This window comes from Larimichthys crocea, unplaced genomic scaffold (assembly GCF_000972845.2).
Source record: "Larimichthys crocea isolate SSNF unplaced genomic scaffold, L_crocea_2.0 scaffold269, whole genome shotgun sequence".
Classification (NCBI taxonomy): domain Eukaryota; kingdom Metazoa; phylum Chordata; class Actinopteri; family Sciaenidae; genus Larimichthys; species Larimichthys crocea.
In genome coordinates, this window is record NW_020853550.1 from 63,803 (window position 1) to 83,382 (window position 19,580).

Consider the following 19,580-nt stretch of genomic DNA (forward strand, 5'->3'; position numbering starts at 1 on the left):
TATTTTTGGATGGAAATTATCTATGCAATTGCAATCTATCTAAAAAAGAAAAAAACTTGAATTTTCTTCGGGATAAATAAAGTATCTATCTATCTATCTATCTATCTATCTATCTATCTATCTATTGAAATGCATAAGTTCTGCATTTTGGCCTGTTAGTGTAAGAACCTAACGTTCAGGCTTTATTTTGAAGGTCTTGACAGGAACTTCCCTTATATACTGTAGGGCTCTTTCCTCAGCTCCCTCCCCCTCCTCCCCCTCAGCACACAGTGCGGACCCGCTCTCTTTCCTGTTTTCTCCATTCAAATAAAGCACAGCGAGGAGCTGCGTGGACGCTGCTGACGCTGACAACATGTGGACACGTTGTTATTTAATGTTTCAGTCGTGAAGGGGTCACGGGGACGTATGGATACAGTTGGTGGTGACAACTGGCGGAGACGCACGAGGAGCGCGCGAGCCAGCTGCAGACAACAAACCGGAGCGCGAGCTGACGAGTCCAATGTGCTGCGGTGTCTCAGCGTGGGGAACACGGAAGACGAACATGACATGAAGGGGGACACCGGCTCTTTCAAGAAGGACAACCTGGAGCTAAAGGTCATGGCGCCCCGCTACAGCCTGCTGCGGGAGGTGGGAAGGGGTACGTACGGCGTGGTGTACGAGGCGGTGGCCCGGAGGTCCGGGGCTAAAGTTGCGGTGAAGAAACTGCGTTGCGACGCACCGGAAAATGTGGAGCTCGCGCTGCAGGAGTTCTGGGCGCTGGCGAGTTTGGAGAAACGGCACCAAAATGTGGTGCAGCTGGAGGAGTGCGTGCTGCAGAGGAACGGCATGGCCCAGAAAATGAGTCACGGGAATAAACGGTCCAAACAGTACCTCCGTCTGGTGGAGACGTCACTCAAAGGTGAGGCTCTTTAGCTCTGTCCTGTTAGCTGTTTGAGCTGAGTCACTTCAACACACTCCAGAGATAAGAAAGAAACAAGTGCTGCTGTTTGATTGAATTAATGCCGAACTGGAGAACAACCATTCAACGTTTAAGAAACCGCCTTGTTGTGGTGGTTACTTTTTGGGATCGTTCGATTTAGCCAAGCTAATATTAAATTGCGAGATTTTTTAATGTAGTTTGGATTTTGTTTCCTCCAAAGCAGGGGTGGTCCTCAGATTTGGGCACTGGTTTACTGTGCATGGCCACGCTTGTGTCTTTTTTTTTTAAAAACTGAGCCTCAGGGTCAGCTAACAGTTTGGGTGACACGGTTACATCATACTGGTCTCTTGATTGTCACCCAGAAGAGGATGTTGAGTTTAGGTGGGTTTGCTTCGTGTTGTCATTTGTTGTGTTGACATGTAGCTGCATTTCACTCCCCCCTAGAATAAAATGGGTGTTTGTAAGGCTCGTTTTGTGTTACGACATTTCCATTTGAGCAGGATTGTTGTTGTCGCCATGACAGAGTCGCTGGGGGATGGGTAGATTTTGTAAGAGAGCTCCCGAGGCTCAGACTCACTAAAATGGAGTCTGCTGTGCTGGCCATAGTCACAGAGCTGTTTTGCACGTTCCTTTGTCAATCATTGCACTTTTGCCAAATCCCTGACGTCAGCATATGGTTTCATTGTACTTGTGCAGTGCAGGTTTGGTTGTCTTTATGATAAATCACATCATGGTGAATAGGCAGAATGATTTATCACCTCTGTCACTCCAAACCACCAGTGAGAGTCCAGTTCTGTTTCCTTCCTTCATAGTGCCGGTACTTGAACTGGTCAGAGTTATTTGAAATATGCATCCCAGTTAATTACCTGCATGGAATGTTTCCAGCAACATAAGTAGGCGGCCTATGAATAATAGATACAACTCTCAGTTGTTTGGCTTCAGTGGGTCATTAATGATAGATTCTCAAGTCTAACATTCAGTCTAATGTTCTGTTTTAGCTGAACTTTTCAATTGCTCGACGAAGCACAGTAAGAGACGCCCTGAAGTGGGTCCAAAAGGTCGCAGCCTGTTGAAATTCAATTGGACAGCATCCACACATGACCTTTCAAGAAACACACTGATAAACTATGGCAGGACACGTCCAGTGAGATTGGAGTCGCTCAGGTAGTTTCGATTGAGGCTGGTTCATACACAGTTGTGTTAAAAATAGCCACAAAAAATAAATCTAATTATCTGTGGCCTGATGTACATTTTGAAAGACATGTCCAAACTATCAAACTTTTATTAAGACATGTTTTGTTCTTTACATATGTAATTACCCAGATTAGTGTGTGTCATTGCATCCCTGTGTGAATGACTGATGTGCATCTGTTGCAGGTGAGAGAGTGCTCGGTCCTCCAGAGGAGCCTTGTTACCTCTGGTTCGTCATGGAGTTCTGTGAAGGCGGTGACCTGAACCAGTTCATCCTGTCTCGGCGGCCCGACTCACAAACCAACAACAGCTTCATGCTGCAGCTCACCAGTGCCGTTGCTTTCCTGCACGAAAATAACATTGTCCACAGAGACCTCAAACCTGACAACATCCTCATCTCTGAGAAGTCAGGAACTCCAGTTCTCAAGGTGGCCGACTTTGGCCTGAGTAAAGTTTGTGCAGGTTTAGGAAACACCAGTGAGGGCAAAGAAGGAGAAGACAAGAACAAAAATGTCAATGTCAACAAGTTCTGGTTGTCATCCGCATGTGGATCAGACTTCTATATGGCTCCTGAGGTGTGGGAGGGCCACTACACGGCTAAGGCTGACATATTTGCCCTGGGTATCATCATCTGGGCCATGTTGGAACGAATTACTTTCATTGACGCTGAGTCCAAGCGGGAGCTGCTGGGTACATATGTGAGACAAGGAACAGACATTGTGCCGGTGGGTGAGGCGTTGCTAGAGAATCCAAAGATGGTATTGAACATCCCCCAGAAACGTAGGTCATGCATGTCTGTTGGAGTGAGGAAGCTGCTGCAGGACATGCTCGCTGTCAACCCTCAGGACCGGCCAAATGCTTTCGAGCTGCAGGCCAGAATGGACCAGGTTATGTGTGCTGCATGACCCTCAACCAGAGCAGTTTTACAGGTACTCATCCCCTTTATCTACATCTTTGTTTGTGAGTTATTGCATCCCTAGATTATTGTGGAAATGACTCCTATAACTTTCCAGACAGTTTTCTTTCTTGACACAACAACCTGTCCATTTCCACGTGTATACCCAAATGCAACATGAATGTTCACAGTTATTCCCACATAAACCTGATTGTCACATCTCACTCTCTTCAACCTGCCTTTAAACGTGGCTCTTCAGAATGTGACTGATACAATCTGACTTCCACTTCTTCTCAGAGACGTTATTCAGTCAAACCAGAACTCACTCTCTCTAATGACTGCAGTTTCTCGTTCAAACATCTATAAATCTATTTTAAGTATTACTGAAGTTCAACATGTACCTCCAGCATAGTTCTTATATTCCTGGAACACTGACACTCTCCTTCAGCCATCTACATGTGTGGAAATACAGGCCGTATTTCAAATGCAGAAAACATTTCTTTATGTTCTAGAACAGAGGCTCTCAACCTTTTTACACTGCACATCGTCTAACTTATTGTGCGGACAAAAGTATGACATTTGTGACTGACATGTAGTGACTATGCCATTAGCCTGTTAAGGGGTGAGCTCACCTTTTTAAATGTTATCAAGAACTATATTCAGGTTAAAGTTGTGTGTCTGTGTGTGGGGCAGTGTCCTGCAGTAGTGTTTTAGTTCTCAGGGACTAATGTGACATTAATAATAGTGAAAGTAACAATTCTTAGTAGTTTCAATGCTCCACATTCATGTCACAATCTTTGTTCTCAGGTCTGTTCAGGCCTGTACATCTGTGGCAGGTGGAGTAGTCGAGCGCAGATCCACTGAGCTGAGGGTGTACTGAACTGACACCGAACGGTTCAATACAGATACACGAATCTGTAATATATATATATATATATATAGATATATATAGATATATATATATAGATATAATATAATATATATATATATATATTATATATATAAATATATTTTGCTTTGCAGGCATATCAAGAAATAAATAAAGAAATAAAGAAATAAATAAATAAATAAATAAATAAAGAAATAAATAAATAAAGAAATAATGAAATAATGAAATAATGAACTGAATGTGCTGAAGCCACAACCACTCATGAGAGCAGTCAAGCAGCCATTTTGAAGCGACTGAAGCGTGTCAGATGAGTTCAGAAAATGACATGACTAACTTGTGGCCTCAGCGTGTCACCCTTTAAGGACCGCCTCCGTGCTTCAGGTGCTGTCAGTTATGCGCGGGTCCATGTTTGATCGACCTGCACCAACCAGCGTTTTAAACTAACCCGCCTGAACTCAGACAGCAGCAAATAATTTTGAAATACTGTACCCAACCCGCTTCCTGACCCGCATTTTAAAAAGTAGTCTATACTTTCTCTACCCCCTCGTGGCATCTTCACGCCAGTTATTCAGCCAATAAAGTCTGTGTATTTCACAGAAAGTTTTGTCTACTACATAAATTACAAAACTTTACTCTGCATCTTTATTTCAAACGACCCGACCGACCACGACCCGAATATCGTTAAAAATATTGTTTGGTGACTTGTGACCGCAGGCACCCACTCAATTTGGATCAACCCGCGCATCACAGATTGCTGTCACCTTTTTACCAGCATTGTGCCGTCATGTTTTATGGGATGCGTGTGAGTGGTTTCCATGGGAACGCAGCTTCTAGCTAGTAGGCATGGTTTAAAGTAGGTTGGAAAAAGGATAGACACAGGCATATGCAGTAAATGTCAGAGAGAGGTGTTGTGACATGTTCCATGGAGTTTACTTGAAGGTGGGGTTGCTGTTAGTGTCTAGCCCAGGGCACATATTTAGTAACACTCAGTGTGTGTGCTCTTGTACTGTCAGTCATCTTGTCTGGATAAGCGTTTGTGTGCGCGTGTGTGTTTGTTGTGCTAGAGTTAACCAGGACACCCTTTATGTAACCTAAGCCTCCCCCTCACCACATATCTATCAGCCTGTGTTTGAAAGAGGCTGAGTGAGCATGTACAGGCTCCTCCTGGTGTTTTGATAGTTCATGTTACCACATATGATGGTGAGCTGCTTGTTCCTTAACTGAGCTGCCAGAATCACCTTGTTGTATGTGTGAAAGACGTGGTATGGTGCGTTTTTGCCTTTTGTTTGCTCTTTTGTCATGTGCCTTGCTCTTGTAGGGGGATGGAGAGGAGTGCATGTTATGTGAGTAGGAAACGTCCCAGCTGACCTCCCCTCTCCTGCTCTGCTTTCTGCCCGTCACTCTGCTGAAACCCCCCCCCCCCCATTCATCCTTCTCTCCATTCCCCAAACAGCTCCCTGCATGATCACCTAACACAGAAGTAGATACTTATCTTGTTAGTGCGGTCAGTGAGCTTCAATAGGTGAATGTATTCACATGATACGTTTCAGGTAACATTTGCAGACTTCAGCCAATGTGACTGTCACTCTCACCAAATACCAGAGAAATGCTGGCAGCGGATGAGGCAGGTGTAGTTGAATGACATTAATTCTGTAAGTAACATGAGGAATGTACTCGGTCAAAGCTTGTTTGAGTAAAGAAGCAGAACTCTTACACATTGATTTGTAGAGTGTGTTCTTGAAGTACAGGAAGAGCAGCAGGGTGTTGTCGTGTTTCTGCCCTCTCAGCAAACAAATGATTTCAGATAGTTGCGAGTAATTGCTTAAAGGTAAACCCACAGATTGATTATTGTTGATTCTAAAAGATTAAAGTAGATTCAAGCCAGTCTCTACCATCTCTTTCCTGATGACATCACACAGGCCATCAAAAACTACAAGCTCTAATTGGAGACCAACATGTAGTCTGCCCTGTCTCCCAGTAAAGTCGTGGCAAGAATTTATGACTATAATGACTTGACGCAGTGACACTTAGAACAGATATAACAGTCACATCTAGGGTTACAAGGGAGCCTTAACTTTACGGTAAATTTCTGGAAAAAGTTTCCAGAAATTTGGAACATTGGAAGCTAAGCTGGGGGATTTTTGTAAATATTCCAAATCAGAAACTCCATGGGAATTAATTGGAAACTGGGGGTAATGTAAACAAACTGTGTCATATCCAAACATAAGTATAAACATGTTGTTTTGTCAAATCAAATCGATTTTATTTGTATAGCCCAAAGTCACAAAGTACACTTGCCTCTGAGGACTACAGTCTGTACAGGGAGTGACACCCTCTTTTAAAAAAAGGTGGAAGAAACCTCAGGAAGAGCCACAGAGTGTATGGCTTCAACAGTCTCTGTCTGCTCTGGGCTCTTAAGTGTGGTCCAGGTACAGAAATCACAGGTAGGGGGCGTGGCCTCAATAGCCCTGCAGTAAGCAGTGTGCTATGTGCATGTGATTTAAGGAATAGCAGATATTGTACCTGTATAAAATCTGGTTGTTTTAGTCAAGATTATGCCAAAATATTTTTTCATCAACTATATCCCTGATAAGGGCCAACCTTCAATTTTCTAAATTCCTGGGTTATTCCCATAAATTCCTGTTAATTCCCATGGGAAGTATCCATCTTTGAAAATTCCTAGAATTTTGCAACCCTAGTCACATCATGTTTCTCTTCACTTCTGTGAATAACTTTAAAAATTCAACGTGTCTGTCAGGTTTGTGTTGTCTGTAAGCTGGTGTCTGTACTCAGCCAATTATTCTTAATAAGGGGAGACAGTGCTGTACAGTCAGACTGTTTATGTTTCAAAATATATTCTCTTGAACTGATCACATCAATATCAGGAGCTGTGATATAAGTAATTTAAGCTGATAAATTCTTCTGGTTTTAAATTTCAGATCAAGTGGCACCTGAATCTGTCAAATTCTCAAGTTATATGAAATGATCAGCTCAGGCCATTTAAACGTGTTGTCTCTGGGAGCTGCAAGCTAAAGCTCTAAATCCCCGCCTGAACCTCTGTAAGTCAGTTATGTAACGTTGGCACAAACTGTATCTGTGACGAGCTGAGCGGCTGCACATCTTTAAAACACAGCAGTGCCCTCACACGGTGCTGCAGGTCCCATTTAACAAAGGCCTGTTTGTGCTGCAGGATTCACCAGAGGCTCCGGCTCTGTGCTGCCACATAATGGATAATCCTCAACACAGCGGTTTACAGGCGGACACGCTGTCAGACACATTAACTGTGCCGATGTCAAGAGGGGTGCACGACCTCCCAGAATATTTGGAAGTGTTAGTGGAGCCCTGGAGTCAGCTGACCTGTTGGTGTGATTGACAGCAAGCCTGTGACCTCAGTAAAAACATCCTGATGCTGTTCACCACACCGCAGACTGTACTTACACCGAGCTGAATAAATGACTTCACTGCTTTGTGTCACGTCGGCTTTGATCACTGTTGCTGCACTTTCCAGTGTCCAATAATCAGTTAGCAGAAAGACAGACTGTCTTATCGTCTGTCTTATGTGTGTGTAGCAGGGAGGGCACTCTGCAGTGGGCATTGCTGTAAAAGACTCAGACACAATGTGCTGCAGCAGTGCTGCACTGACTCAGCATGTCTCTGTGTTTGTCTCTGCACAGTATGACTCAGTTTTAAAAAAAATTCAGTTTGATAGAATAATACATTAATAACATCTCTGCAGCTGTCTCCATGCCACACACACAAACACACCACACACACAGAGGTTGTGTTAGGCAGCTGTCTGCTAGGTAAAATCCTCCGGGGGGGTTCTCCTCAAGGAAAACACAGTTTGTTTATGAGAGAGCTGCTGACAGATGTTCTGTTAGAAAAGAAACATCTGTCACGGGAGCTGCACTATGATATCTGAACTGAAACACATGAGTGACAAAGATGAAACGTTAAGACAACCTACAGCTAATACAGGCTTCAGTGTGCATTGCTCCCCATTTCTTGTTAAATTTGTCCTTGGTTTGGTGCTGCAAGAAGAAGACACAGGATCAGTAAAAACTCTATTGCCTCATGATGGTCCAGTGAATTTACTTAGTGATCAAAATAAGATGCTATCACAAAGTTTCTTTCCATGGTGATCCTTTTTAAAAACAATACAATCAATCACTCATACTGCCGCTAGCACACATGCATACAAAGGCACAGTAGCTAAGCAGTTAACGTCCATGTAAAGGCAATTCTGATATTTCTTTCTGAAGACCTGAAAACACCAACTCCACATTTCAGTAATATATCGTTCAGAGGTTTAAACTGTTTTTCACCAGTTTTCAGTCCAGGATTTTGTGGGCGGTCCTTAAAGGGTGGCTCGATGACACGCTGAGGCCACCCTGAGCGTACCCCTGCACCCCTAGCAGAGAGACAGAGATGGATTCATCTCGCTCAGAGTGTTTCAAAGTTACTCATGTCATTTTCTGAACTCGCTTTAGTCGCTTCAAAATGGCTGCTTGACTGCTCCCATGAGTGGTTGTGGCTTCAGCACATTTAGTTCAGTCTCAGTTCAGTACACCCTAAAAATCAAACAATACGCAATTTTATATGTATTTTATCAACTTCTTACAATGCACTCTGTGCTGAAAGCTCAGTGGACCTGCGTTCGACTACTCCGCCTTACACCAAAACCCCACTGCACACATCTCTGGCGTAGCGTTTCAAAAGCGTGTGTTTAACCTGCCAGACTTAAGTCAGACTAAACATGCTTCTACATGTGTAAATATGCTACGCAGTTAATTAGTTTTGCTTTTGTCTGTTTTTACGACCAGCAGTTTGCACAGGGTATTTTATTTTGAAAATCCACCGGATTCTCTTTGCTTTTTCTGTGCCTGGCTTCCACCCGCTTTAGGTGGTCTGTGTAAAATGATGTGTACTGCTCCCTGAAATCAAACATCCTTCACCATCTTTCAGATCTGGCGTTTGGAACTACTTTGCTTTTCGTATTAAGTATGACCCTGAAATGTAATTTAAAAGCTGTACTTCTGAGTTGAAACAAATGTTGGTAATTTCAATAAACTAAAGAAAGTTTGCTTTCATTGAAAAATAGTTCATAACTAATGGATTGATCGACTAATCGTCGTACTGCCCTGCACGTCAAGTTTGGTTTCTATTGACACAAAGTCTTTACAGAGGACAGTAAGGATTTATATGCACACAAGAAACAGGTTACACTGGTAATCAGGTATGATTTACATCCACTGTGCTAACTGTGAGACTTGACTAGCAGCACTTTAGCCACAAGTTTGTTTTCTCTCTGCTCCCTCATACTGTATGTAGACAAACTGTAAAGTCTCGCTTTGTACCTGTTCTTGTTGACTGACTTGTTTCTTGTGTTTCTCTGCAGACTCGTGTTTCTACCTGGAGCTGCTACATCAGAGAGAGATAGTCTCCCTTTTATAATCTGAAGACTAAAGACGAGGGAGAAGCAAAGGAAAGCAGATGGAAGTTTTGTTTTCTTTGAACTTGTTTACAGTGAAGTCATCACTTCTGATAGAATGTTCTTCTTGCCCTGAATATTATAATAAAGCAAGAAACATTACGTCTGCTGCTTAGGAGGGAGCTCTATTAAACCAACATAGCCATGCCTCCATCAAAGAATAGAGGTCTGGAGAAATTGCCTTCAGAAAACAGGAAACGGTGACTCTGTGCCAAGAACAGCCAGGACAGGACAGTGCAGTGTTTGACTAAACTAAAGCTAAGCTGCAGCTTTAGGTAATATGTGTGTGTTCTCACGTGATCGTCTCCACGTGTCTGCCACTTTGATGAAAACACTGACATCAGATCAGACTGCTACTGCAAAGCTCTCACGTCACGCGGTGTAGTTTCTGTTATTTTGTGGAAAATTTCAGTGAAGTCTGCTCTTGTGTCAGACGTTTGTCTTTGCTGACAGTTAGGATTGTATGTCACATGTCCATCTGTTTTGTGCCAGTGTTGCCTGTTGTTACAGCAGTGATGTCGTAAACATCATTGCCACGTGTCGCTCCAGTGAGATTTGACAGCTCAGCTCAACTCATGACAGAAAACTGTGTCAGCTGCCCTTTTTCTCTTGTCGATTTAAATTACTCCAGACATCTGTTGGCAGACTTACATAATAATAACCAGTAAATTAAGTGCTGCTCACTGTTCACAGCAATGCCGGCAATGTCCTGATGCGTCCAAAGCTTTCAAAGTGCTAGTTAGCGTATATGATCAACAGCAGAATCTGTAAGGGTTGTCAAATGTCTGTAATCTTACAGTAACAACACTATTAGCCACCAGATAGAAAAACATCTTTCAAACCTGCCACTTTCCTCGCAGTGAACCATTAACACACCAGACGCCTTTCTGAGGTTCACACCAGTGTTGTAAATGGTCCCACTTACTGCTCAAACATAGTCTGAAGAGACCTGTAGTAATGGAGGCACACAACAGAGGAAGACATGTTTTCAGCTAATTGAGTTTCTCGTTGATGTGGTAGATCAAAGCTATGAAAGTAAAGTTCAGATTTAGTAGAACTGAAGTTGAATTATTGTTTTTAGCTCTTAGCTCTTTTTAACACTCTTCACAAACAGAAACGTGAAAACATTCATCATCTATACATTGTAGAAAGCTAAACTGTCCCAAACCAGACACACATGTGATAGTCAATGTTATTTTTAATGAGGAGTCATGTAACCGTGTTATTTCCCCACACTTTCCCTTTGAGGAGAAATCCAGTTGCATTTGGCAGCCTGATATTCATTCTACCTATGGTGCCTTGAAATTGCAAATCAGGTAAAATTTCATGATCAGCTGCTATATTTGTCTTTTGATTTGGCACTCCAAATCCGTTTTTCAGGGTATGTGTTCTGAACGATTTCTGAAGTGTAATTATAGGCGAGGAATGACAAACCCCTGAAAATTCCCATGTGGTAATTTGGAATAAGACATGAATCAGCGTTTTCATCTTTGTGGACCATTTATTTGTTGTGGGAAATCTTGTTAAAGGGAAGTGAAGAGGTGACTTTGAACAGGTGCCATCTATGTTGGATTCTGGGTTATTTCATGATGCTCAGGGTGCAGGGTTTTAGATTCTGAAATGTAATGAACAGTATTTGTTTCTTGTTGAGAAATAATCACTCTTAATGTAAAAATCAGTCACAGGCCTTTGTGAGGTGTAATTGTGCCTGTGGTCAAAAGTGAAATGTGAAAAACAATGAGCTTAGAGGCATTTTGTAACATTTGTACAGTGGACCAGTGTTGTAACGCCTTTTTTTTTTTTTTAATTATTAAAATTATTATAATTATTATAATTATTATTTTATTTTGCCCTGAACCAAAGCTCAGAATGCAGAGGCTGAACATTTCCTTAAGTCTATCATATGTTGAACTGAGCTTGGACCTGGAAAGATTTTTTTTTAATTATTATTGTACTACCTCATGTTTCTGCACGTTTTCACCTTCTTTGCTGAGCCATTTTTTAATTTTTCCAACAAAGACATTCCTCAATTAGAGACACAACTTGTCAGATTTCAAAGAGCTTTTCATTTCATGTCGTATGTGTGTGTGCATGCGTGTGTTGGGTGTGCGCAGTTCTCCTTGGATTATAGAAGCATCACATCGGTTTAGAATAAGTGACACAGCACACAGACTGCTTGACTGGGTTTACATTGCTATGACAGATGTTTACACACCTAGCTCAGCACAGGCCACAATGTTTTATGTTTAATCTTTTTTTTTTTTTAAATTCAGTGAAAATCGTACCTCAGTTCCTCACCTTTGTTTCTCTAATGTATGAATATTTGATTGTGTGGGGTAGAAACGATAATCTTGAACTGGAGATAAGCTAATGGTAGAGCTGAGCTTGAGATGATCAGCTGTGTTTCAGTCTATCTAGATATGAGGACAAGCTTTTAATTCACTATAGAGGAATGTACATGAAATATCAAGAGATTTAAAGGGCCAGTGTGTGGGATTTAGTGACATCTAGTGGTGTCACTCATTACAACCCCCTGACCTCACCTTTCCTGAGAAATACACAGGCCCTGCCCTACAGGGCTACTATAGAAACATGACAGTTCAGCTGGCTCCCTCTGTGGAAAGAAAAGGCTCTCATTCTAAGTTAACACAATTTTTGGTGTTAAGACACTAATAAACATATCTGACATTCTGGCAATGGAAACCTCTAAATCATACACACTGGATCTTCAAGCAAACCCTCAAACCAGTCTGCTCCCTTCCCATGTAGCTCCCTCCTGATGCTTTCGTTTGGTGTTGGGATATAGTGCACCGGTGTTTGACTAATGACTAATAGGTCACTTTACATGCAAAACTCTTCTCTATGCAACTCTGCCTCCCTGGAACAATCCAGGCCAGATTGGTTTTGTTTTAGTCCTCTGCTTCTCATTCTATAATCTACAACTGGACCTCATAGTGTTCAGACTATGACCCTTTATTTCAAATAAATTTGCTGTCCCTGGTTGTACATGTTACTAAAGCCATTTGCTTGAATGAAAACATGCTTTGTTTTTTATTGCTAAATTTGTACATATCAGGGTTCTGTTTCAATAAAGGTTGGAAATACCTCTAATCTGTGAATGTCTGACTTTTCTTTGATAGGGAAAAAATAATTAAATTAGAGAGTGCTGAGGAAGTCATAAGCATAATTTCCATGACACATTGTGCCTGTTTTCTGGGTAAATGGAAATAACCAAGAAGAATCTGATGATTCTTAACATCTGACTTACTGCTGCCTTTAAAGTATTAGAGATTATTATAAATACAAATATGTATTTAATTCTTCATGCCATCATCACGCATCTATCTTAATAAAAAGAACACTGGCAAGTCATGAACCTGGTGGACTTTGATCATCCATTCATTCATCCATTTTCTTCAGAATATCCAGGGTCGGGTCTCGGTGGCAGCAGGTTTAGCAGGGCACTCCATCCTCCCCAGCAACACGTTCCAGTTCCTCCTCTGAGATCCCGATGCTATATAGTCCCTACAGCGGTTTCTGTCTCCCCCAGGGTCTCCTCCCAGTTGGACGTGCCCGGAACACCTCCAAAAAAACTCCAATCAGACGCCCTAACCACCTCAGCTGACTCCTTTCAACGCGAATAAGCAATGGCTCTACTCTGAGCTCCCCCCTGGATGTCCAAGCTTCTGACCCTATCTCTAAGGCTTGAGCCCAGCCACCAGGCAGAGGAAGCTCAATTCGGCAGCTTGTATCCTCGATCTCACTCTTCAGTCACTACCCAAAGCTCATGACCATAGGTGGGGGTTGGAGGATAGATAGACTAGACAATTGAGAGCTTCACCTTCTGGCTTAGCTCCCTCTTCCCCACAATGGTCCGGTACAGTGTCAGCAGTACTGCAGATGCCGCACCAAACCAAAACGTCACAGTCTAATGAAGTCAATAAGACCACATTGTCTGCAAACAGCAGAGATCCAATCCTGAGGTACCCAAACTGGACACCCTCCTCACCCTGACTGCACCTTGAGATCCAGTCCATGAAAACCAGGAACAGGATTGGGGACAAATCAAATCAAATAAAAATCTAATCAAATTTAATTTGTATAGCCCAAAGTACACTGGCCTCGGAGGGCTTTACAATCTGTACAGGGAGTGACACCCTCTGTCTTTAGACGCTCGGTTCGAGTGACACAAAAAACCTTTAACAGGGAAAAAAGGTGGAAGAAACCTCAGGAAGAGCCACAGAGGAGGGATCCCTCTCCCAGGACGGACAGACGTGCAATAGATGTCACGTGTACAGGACAAATCAACACAAACATATTGTACAATTATAATTAATGATAAAATGATAAAACTGCATCTTCAACCAATACCATGCCTGACTAGGCATAACCCTGAAAGAGACAGACAGAGACAGTGACAGACCGAGAAAGAGGGAGCTTTATCAAAAAGGAAAGTCTTAAGTCTATTTTTAAAGGTGTTGACCGTGTCTGCCTCCCGAACCCAGAAAGGTAGTTTGTTCCACAGAAGAGGAGCCTGATAGCTGAAAGCTCTGGCTCCCAATCTACTTCTGGAGACTATAGGAACCACAAGGAACCCAGCGTCCTGAGAGCGCAGTGTTCTAGAGGGGTAGTAAGGTACTATGAGCTCTTTAAGATATGATGGTGCCTGACCATGAAGAGCTTTGTATGTAAGGAGAAGAACTTTTTAAATTCCTGTCAGAACACGTGCGGCAGCATTCTGAATTTGCTGCAAAGTCCTAAGAGACTTGTTGGAGCAGCCTAAGAGCAAAGAGTTACAATAGTCCAGCCTAGAAGTAACAAATGCGAGGACTAGTTTTTCTGCATCCACTTGAGATACAATGCGTTTGATTTTGGTGATGTTACATAAGTGGAATAATGCAGTCCTCGTATTAGTCCTTTGTTTTATGTGGACATTAAAGGACAAATCCTGATAAAAAACAACTCCAAGATTCTTTACGATGGAGCTGGAGGCCAGGTTGATCCCATCTAAAGTAACTAAGTCTCTAGAAAGAGAGTTTCTGAGGTGTTTGGGTCCAATTACAAGAACTTCAGTTTTGTCTGAATTTAACATCAGAAAATTGCATAACAGCATAACAATGAAAATTAATGGAGTGATTCCTAATAATGTTCCCTAAAGGAAGCATATATAAACTGAATAGAAGTGGTCCTAGTACAGAACCTTGTGGGACTCCATGACAAACTTTGGTATGCATGGAGGATTCATCATTGACGTGAACAAACTGAGATCGATCTAAGAAATACGACTTAAACCAGCTTAGGGCGGTTCCTTTGATGCCAATTTGATGTTCCAGTCTCTGTAAAAGAATTTGATGGTCAATGGTGTCAAATGCAGCGCTAAGATCTAACAGGACCAGTACAGAGATGAGTCCTTTGTCTGATGCCATTAGGAGGTCATTTGTAACTTTGACTAATGCGGTCTCTGTGCTATGATGCACTCTAAATCCTGACTGAAAATCCTCAAATAGACTATTGTTATGGAGAAAGTCACACAGCTGATTAGCTACAGCTTTCTCAAGTATCTTAGACAGAAAGGGAAGGTTTGATATCGGTCTGTAGTTGGCTAAGACCTCTGAAGTCACACAGCTGATTAGCTACAGCTTTCTTAAGTATCTTAGAGAGAGAGACTGTGGTACATATCCTGATAATAAAGACAGATTAATCATATCCAATAAAGAAGGGCTAACTAGAGGTAAAACATCATTAAACAACCTGGTTGGAATAGGGTCTAAGAGACAGGTTGATGGCTTAGATGAAGAAATTATTGAAGTTATTTGATGAAGGTCGATGGAAGAAAAACAGACTGAATATATATCAAGTTTCCAAACTTGCTGTATCAGAATGCAGATCAGTGCCTGTTGAGGGCAAGAGGTGATGGATTTTGTCTCTAATAGTTATAATTTTATCATTAAGGAAGCTCATGAAGCCATTGCTACTTAGACCTAAAGGAATAGATGGCTCAGTAGAGCTGTGATTCTCTGTTAGCCTGGCTACAGTGCTGAAGAGAAACCTGTGGTTGTTCTTATTTTCCTCTATTAATGAGGACTAATAGGCTGCTCTGGCATTACGGAGAGCCTTCCTGTATGTTTTGAGATTATCTTGCCAGACTAAACGAGATTCTTCCAGTTTAGTGATGTCATAATCTAAATGCAGGTCCTCTTCAACAGAGTCCACCATGTTGAATCACTGACAGACAAACTAAATACTGATGGGGCCTTTCATGCTTTTTTGCGCATTTTGCAGCCACTGTACTTTCCCCATTGTTCTTTGAATAGGAGGGTGAGTGGAGGGGGTTGCAATCAGCAACTACACAGCTACATGCCACTAAATACTACACACTGGAACTTGAAGTGTAATTATTTATGCATTTGTAGTTTTTGATGTATGGTGAGGGTTAGATTTCTTAGTACTGTGGTAGGGCTCAAGGATAGACAGTTGCAGCAATGATGAAACCAGTTTCAGTGTCTGGTGTCACAATGTGAAAATGCTTTGGCACCTGCTTTAGCACACCTGAGAAGTACAACATGAGCCATCAGCGCTGACCTGAGTGTTCATCATGTTAAAGATGTAAACACAGAGGAATCATCTCACACATGACCCCCAACCTCTGATATGTCTGGGTTCTGTGCTACTTCAATGAGCCACACAGAGCAATGCAAATAAACTGAATGGACTTAGAGATAGACTTATAAATATAGTCGCCTTCTCTCTATTCTAAAGACATGTAAGCAGTGTGCTACATACAAATACAAATGAAATGATTTTTGTTATGGGAATTTTTCAAGAGTTTGATTCTCCAAACTCACTGTGAGACGTTAACAAAGTTCTTATCATGGACAAATAAATATATTTATATGTTACATTATACAGTATTCCACCTCCTAATTTACCACATTCTTGTGATTACAGAGAAAATGATTTGTTTGCCAGAGTTATCAATTTTTCACTGCAGCTTGATCGTGAGCTCTGACTGCTCTGTGCTTTGTAGCTGAACAGAAGGTGAAGTTGACGATCCGTGGTCTGAGTAATTAACCAACAACAATGGAGCACTCATTCCCTCCACAGACTTTCCCAGCCCCTAAAATGATGCCCTGTTGGAATGTCAAACATGGTCAAGCAGTCAGCATGCAAAAGATCCCTGTTTGAATCTGCAGTGCAGATGTCGTGTGGAACTATGTATGTACGTTACCCTCAGGGCTGTAACACCAGGAAACTACGCCCACCTCAGTTGTACGTTATGCATATTCCTTTACTATCCTTTTAAAGAGGTTTAACAGGTTCTGCAGCCAATTCAAACTTAAACCAACGTGATGTTTTATATAGATTTTAATTTACACTATTGTACTTACAACACAACAAATGTTTTTCCTCCTACTAGACCTTCAAAATAAGACCCCAGATAAGATAGACTTTATTGATCCTACATTAGGGAAATTAACGTTACAGCAGCTTAAGATACAACACAACACAAACAAAGTAGAAAATAGAAACATAAAATAGGAGTTATATACACTGACATGCATATTTTTCCAATAATACAATGAACAAAACATAAGAAACATACTAAAAACAGGAATGAGGTCAGAGCTGCAGTAACTGGTGCCATAAACTCTCCTGATACTTGAGTTAATCATCAGGTAATGTGTAGTATTAGTGTGTGTAGCGTGAGTGGATTATCTCACCAAACAGCATTTCACTGTGATCACACTGAACACAGAACACAATCAATGGACACTGATAAAAATAAAAAAAAAGCTTTGTCATTGTCTGTCTGAGTGTGACATCAGCATTAGTAAATTCCATTCAATGACAGTTTGATGACACAGACATCAGAGCAAAAAGCATTGCAAAACAAGAGAATATTATGGAACGTTCAATGGATTTCTGATGATATAATATATTTAAATATTAAGGCTAATAATATCCTACTTCTTTGTTATTGTCAAAAATCCTATGAGAAGACCAAAACGCACCAGTGTGTATGTCGCTCTCAGCCCATTGGTTCCTACTGCAGTTGTAAATAAACTTCGGTGTGTGCTCATGTTGATGAAGGAACATCTCAGCTGTATTTATGTCTACGTCTGTGTGTAATAAAAATGTTTATGTTCATAGTTTATTCTGACAACTGAAAGTTCAGGAAACTGTTCATGCCATGTAAAATATAACAGCATAATGTGTAAAACATAATCCACACTGCCACCAAGTGATGCAATACCTGTACTACAATACATCCAGATTTAATTATAGCCAGGCACAACCTTTCTTTTCACTGTTACGCAGACGACATACAAATCTATCTGCCAGTGAAGCCAAACAGCAATGGTCAATGTTCTTTGTTTGCTTGTATTGCCGATATTAAGCAGTGGTTGGCTCAAAACTTTCTTCATTTAAACGATGACAAAACTGAGTGTATTGTATTTGGGAATAGGACTAGTCAGGACTAGTTTCTTTCAGTTGCGTCTCCTGGCCAAAGTAAAAATGTTTTTAAGCCGTCAAGACCTAGAGAAAGCCATCCATGCCTTAATAAGCTCTAGGTTAGACTATTGTAATGCACTTTATGTTGGCGTCTCCCAGTCTTCCCTCGGTCGACTTCAAGTTGTGCAAAACGCTGCTGCCCGTCTTTTAACTGACACCAGCAAACGTGCGCACATCACTCCTGTTCTTAAATCCCTTCACTGGCTTCCTGTCCTTTATAGAATTGATTTTAAACTTTTATTTTAAACGGCCTCGCCCCTTCATATTTATCTGAGCTTTTAACTGTCCACAATCCTGCTAGAGCTCTGAGATCTAAAGATCAACTGTCGCTGGAAGTGCCCAGGTCAAAATATAAACACTGGGGTGACCGAGCGTTTTCCGTTGCCGCCCCCAGGCTCTGGAATAAGCTCCCCGTCGAGATGCGTCTCGTTTCTGATCTGGGCCTTTTTAAATCCAAGCTAAAACCCCACTTATTTAGGATGGCTTTTAACACCCAGTAGTATGATGACACTTTTATCATTTCTTATTCGATTTTGTTGCAATGTATTGTTTTTATTTTGTTTGTTTTTTACCTATTGTTCTCGTTATTTATTATCTACTGTAAAGCACTTTGGTACACCGAAAGGACTGTTGTAAAGGGCTGTATAAATAAAGTACATTTACATTTACATATACATTTACTGTGGTCTATAAAGCAAGCAAATATTAGATTCATTAAAAAGTTTAAAACAAACCAAAAAATAAAAAATACTGTCCAATAAATCAATTCAAAAAAGTGTGTTTGATTTCTGTGGGTATTCTACAAACAACTGAATGTTGTTTAGCCTGAATGTCATTATTTGACTATTTTTAGACCGGAGCGTTACAATTACACAAGCCTTTGAAACAGTATTTTGATCATCACTTATGGAGATAAACTGACAGAAAACTTTTCTCTTATTATGTCATATTCAACCTCTGCTCAGGTGGAACTTGGAAGACAGGTAGAAGACACATCAGAGCAGTCAATTATCCAATGAATGCCATTATTGGGGGATAGCGACCAATAATGTAATAACGTCCAATCATGTAATACCTGACAATAAGGTAATAATTTTGACTATTTTAAATGTAATAAAGTCAATAATGTAATAACATGTTACATTATTCAATCTCTGCTAAAAACTGCTCAGTGCTAGTGAGACCAAGCTTTGCAAAAAAAAAAAAAAAAAAAAAAAAACTGGGAAGGATAAGCCAATGAGAAAGAGGAACTGTGAACATGTGTGTTGAGGACTTATCAAATCAAAAAGATCTCAGATCTCTGTAATAAATTATTACATTATTAAAGCTGGTTATTACGTTATTGGCATAGCATTAAAAATCCTTTGAAATGTAATAACTGCAGCCGATAATGTAATAATACATAAACAGGACTGCATTTCTTGGAAATCAAAGATTATTTTGCAGTTTTTGTGTAGTTTGCTCATCAAAAACAGATATAGTGGATGACATAGTTGTCATATTCATTCATCAAGGGTACGTACTATGCAGCACTCTCTCTCCTTAATTATGGCTGTAAGAACCAATTTGAGAAACTATCATCAAATGTCTTAAAACTTTAATCTGCAAAGTAACGTGTGTGTGTTCATTCACTTTTTGACTGATTGCGTCTTCTGTTTTATTTATGTCCAGATAAGAATGA

At 41.0% G+C, this 19,580-nt stretch overlaps 1 protein-coding gene across 2 annotated transcripts; it reads left to right on the top strand.

Annotated features, from left to right (window-relative positions):
- The first annotated feature begins 210 nt into the window (after positions 1 to 210).
- On the top strand, positions 211 to 12,496 carry LOC104935842 (serine/threonine-protein kinase 35). 2 transcript variants are annotated; one of them, XM_027275964.1, is made up of 3 exons: positions 211 to 898; positions 2,297 to 3,039; positions 7,085 to 8,228. In XM_027275964.1, the coding sequence occupies exons 1-2, from the start codon at positions 406 to 408 to the stop codon at positions 3,013 to 3,015; spliced, it is 1,212 nt and encodes a 403-aa protein (XP_027131765.1). In that variant the 5' UTR covers positions 211 to 405; the 3' UTR covers positions 3,016 to 3,039; positions 7,085 to 8,228. The 2 variants fall into 2 exon arrangements, with proteins under 2 accessions (XP_027131765.1, XP_010750043.1); XM_010751741.3 differs by lacking the exon at positions 7,085 to 8,228 and adding an exon at positions 9,293 to 12,496 and having other exon boundaries at positions 216 to 898.
- Positions 12,497 to 19,580: the final 7,084 nt, after the last annotated feature.

Coding starts and splice junctions, on each gene's coding strand:
- LOC104935842 (XM_027275964.1), top strand. CDS start 406: ATGGATACAGTTGGTGGTGACAACTGGCGGAGACGCACGAGGAGCGCG. Junction 899..2,296: donor GGTGGAGACGTCACTCAAAG/GTGAGGCTCTTT, acceptor CATCTGTTGCAG/GTGAGAGAGTGCTCGGTCCT.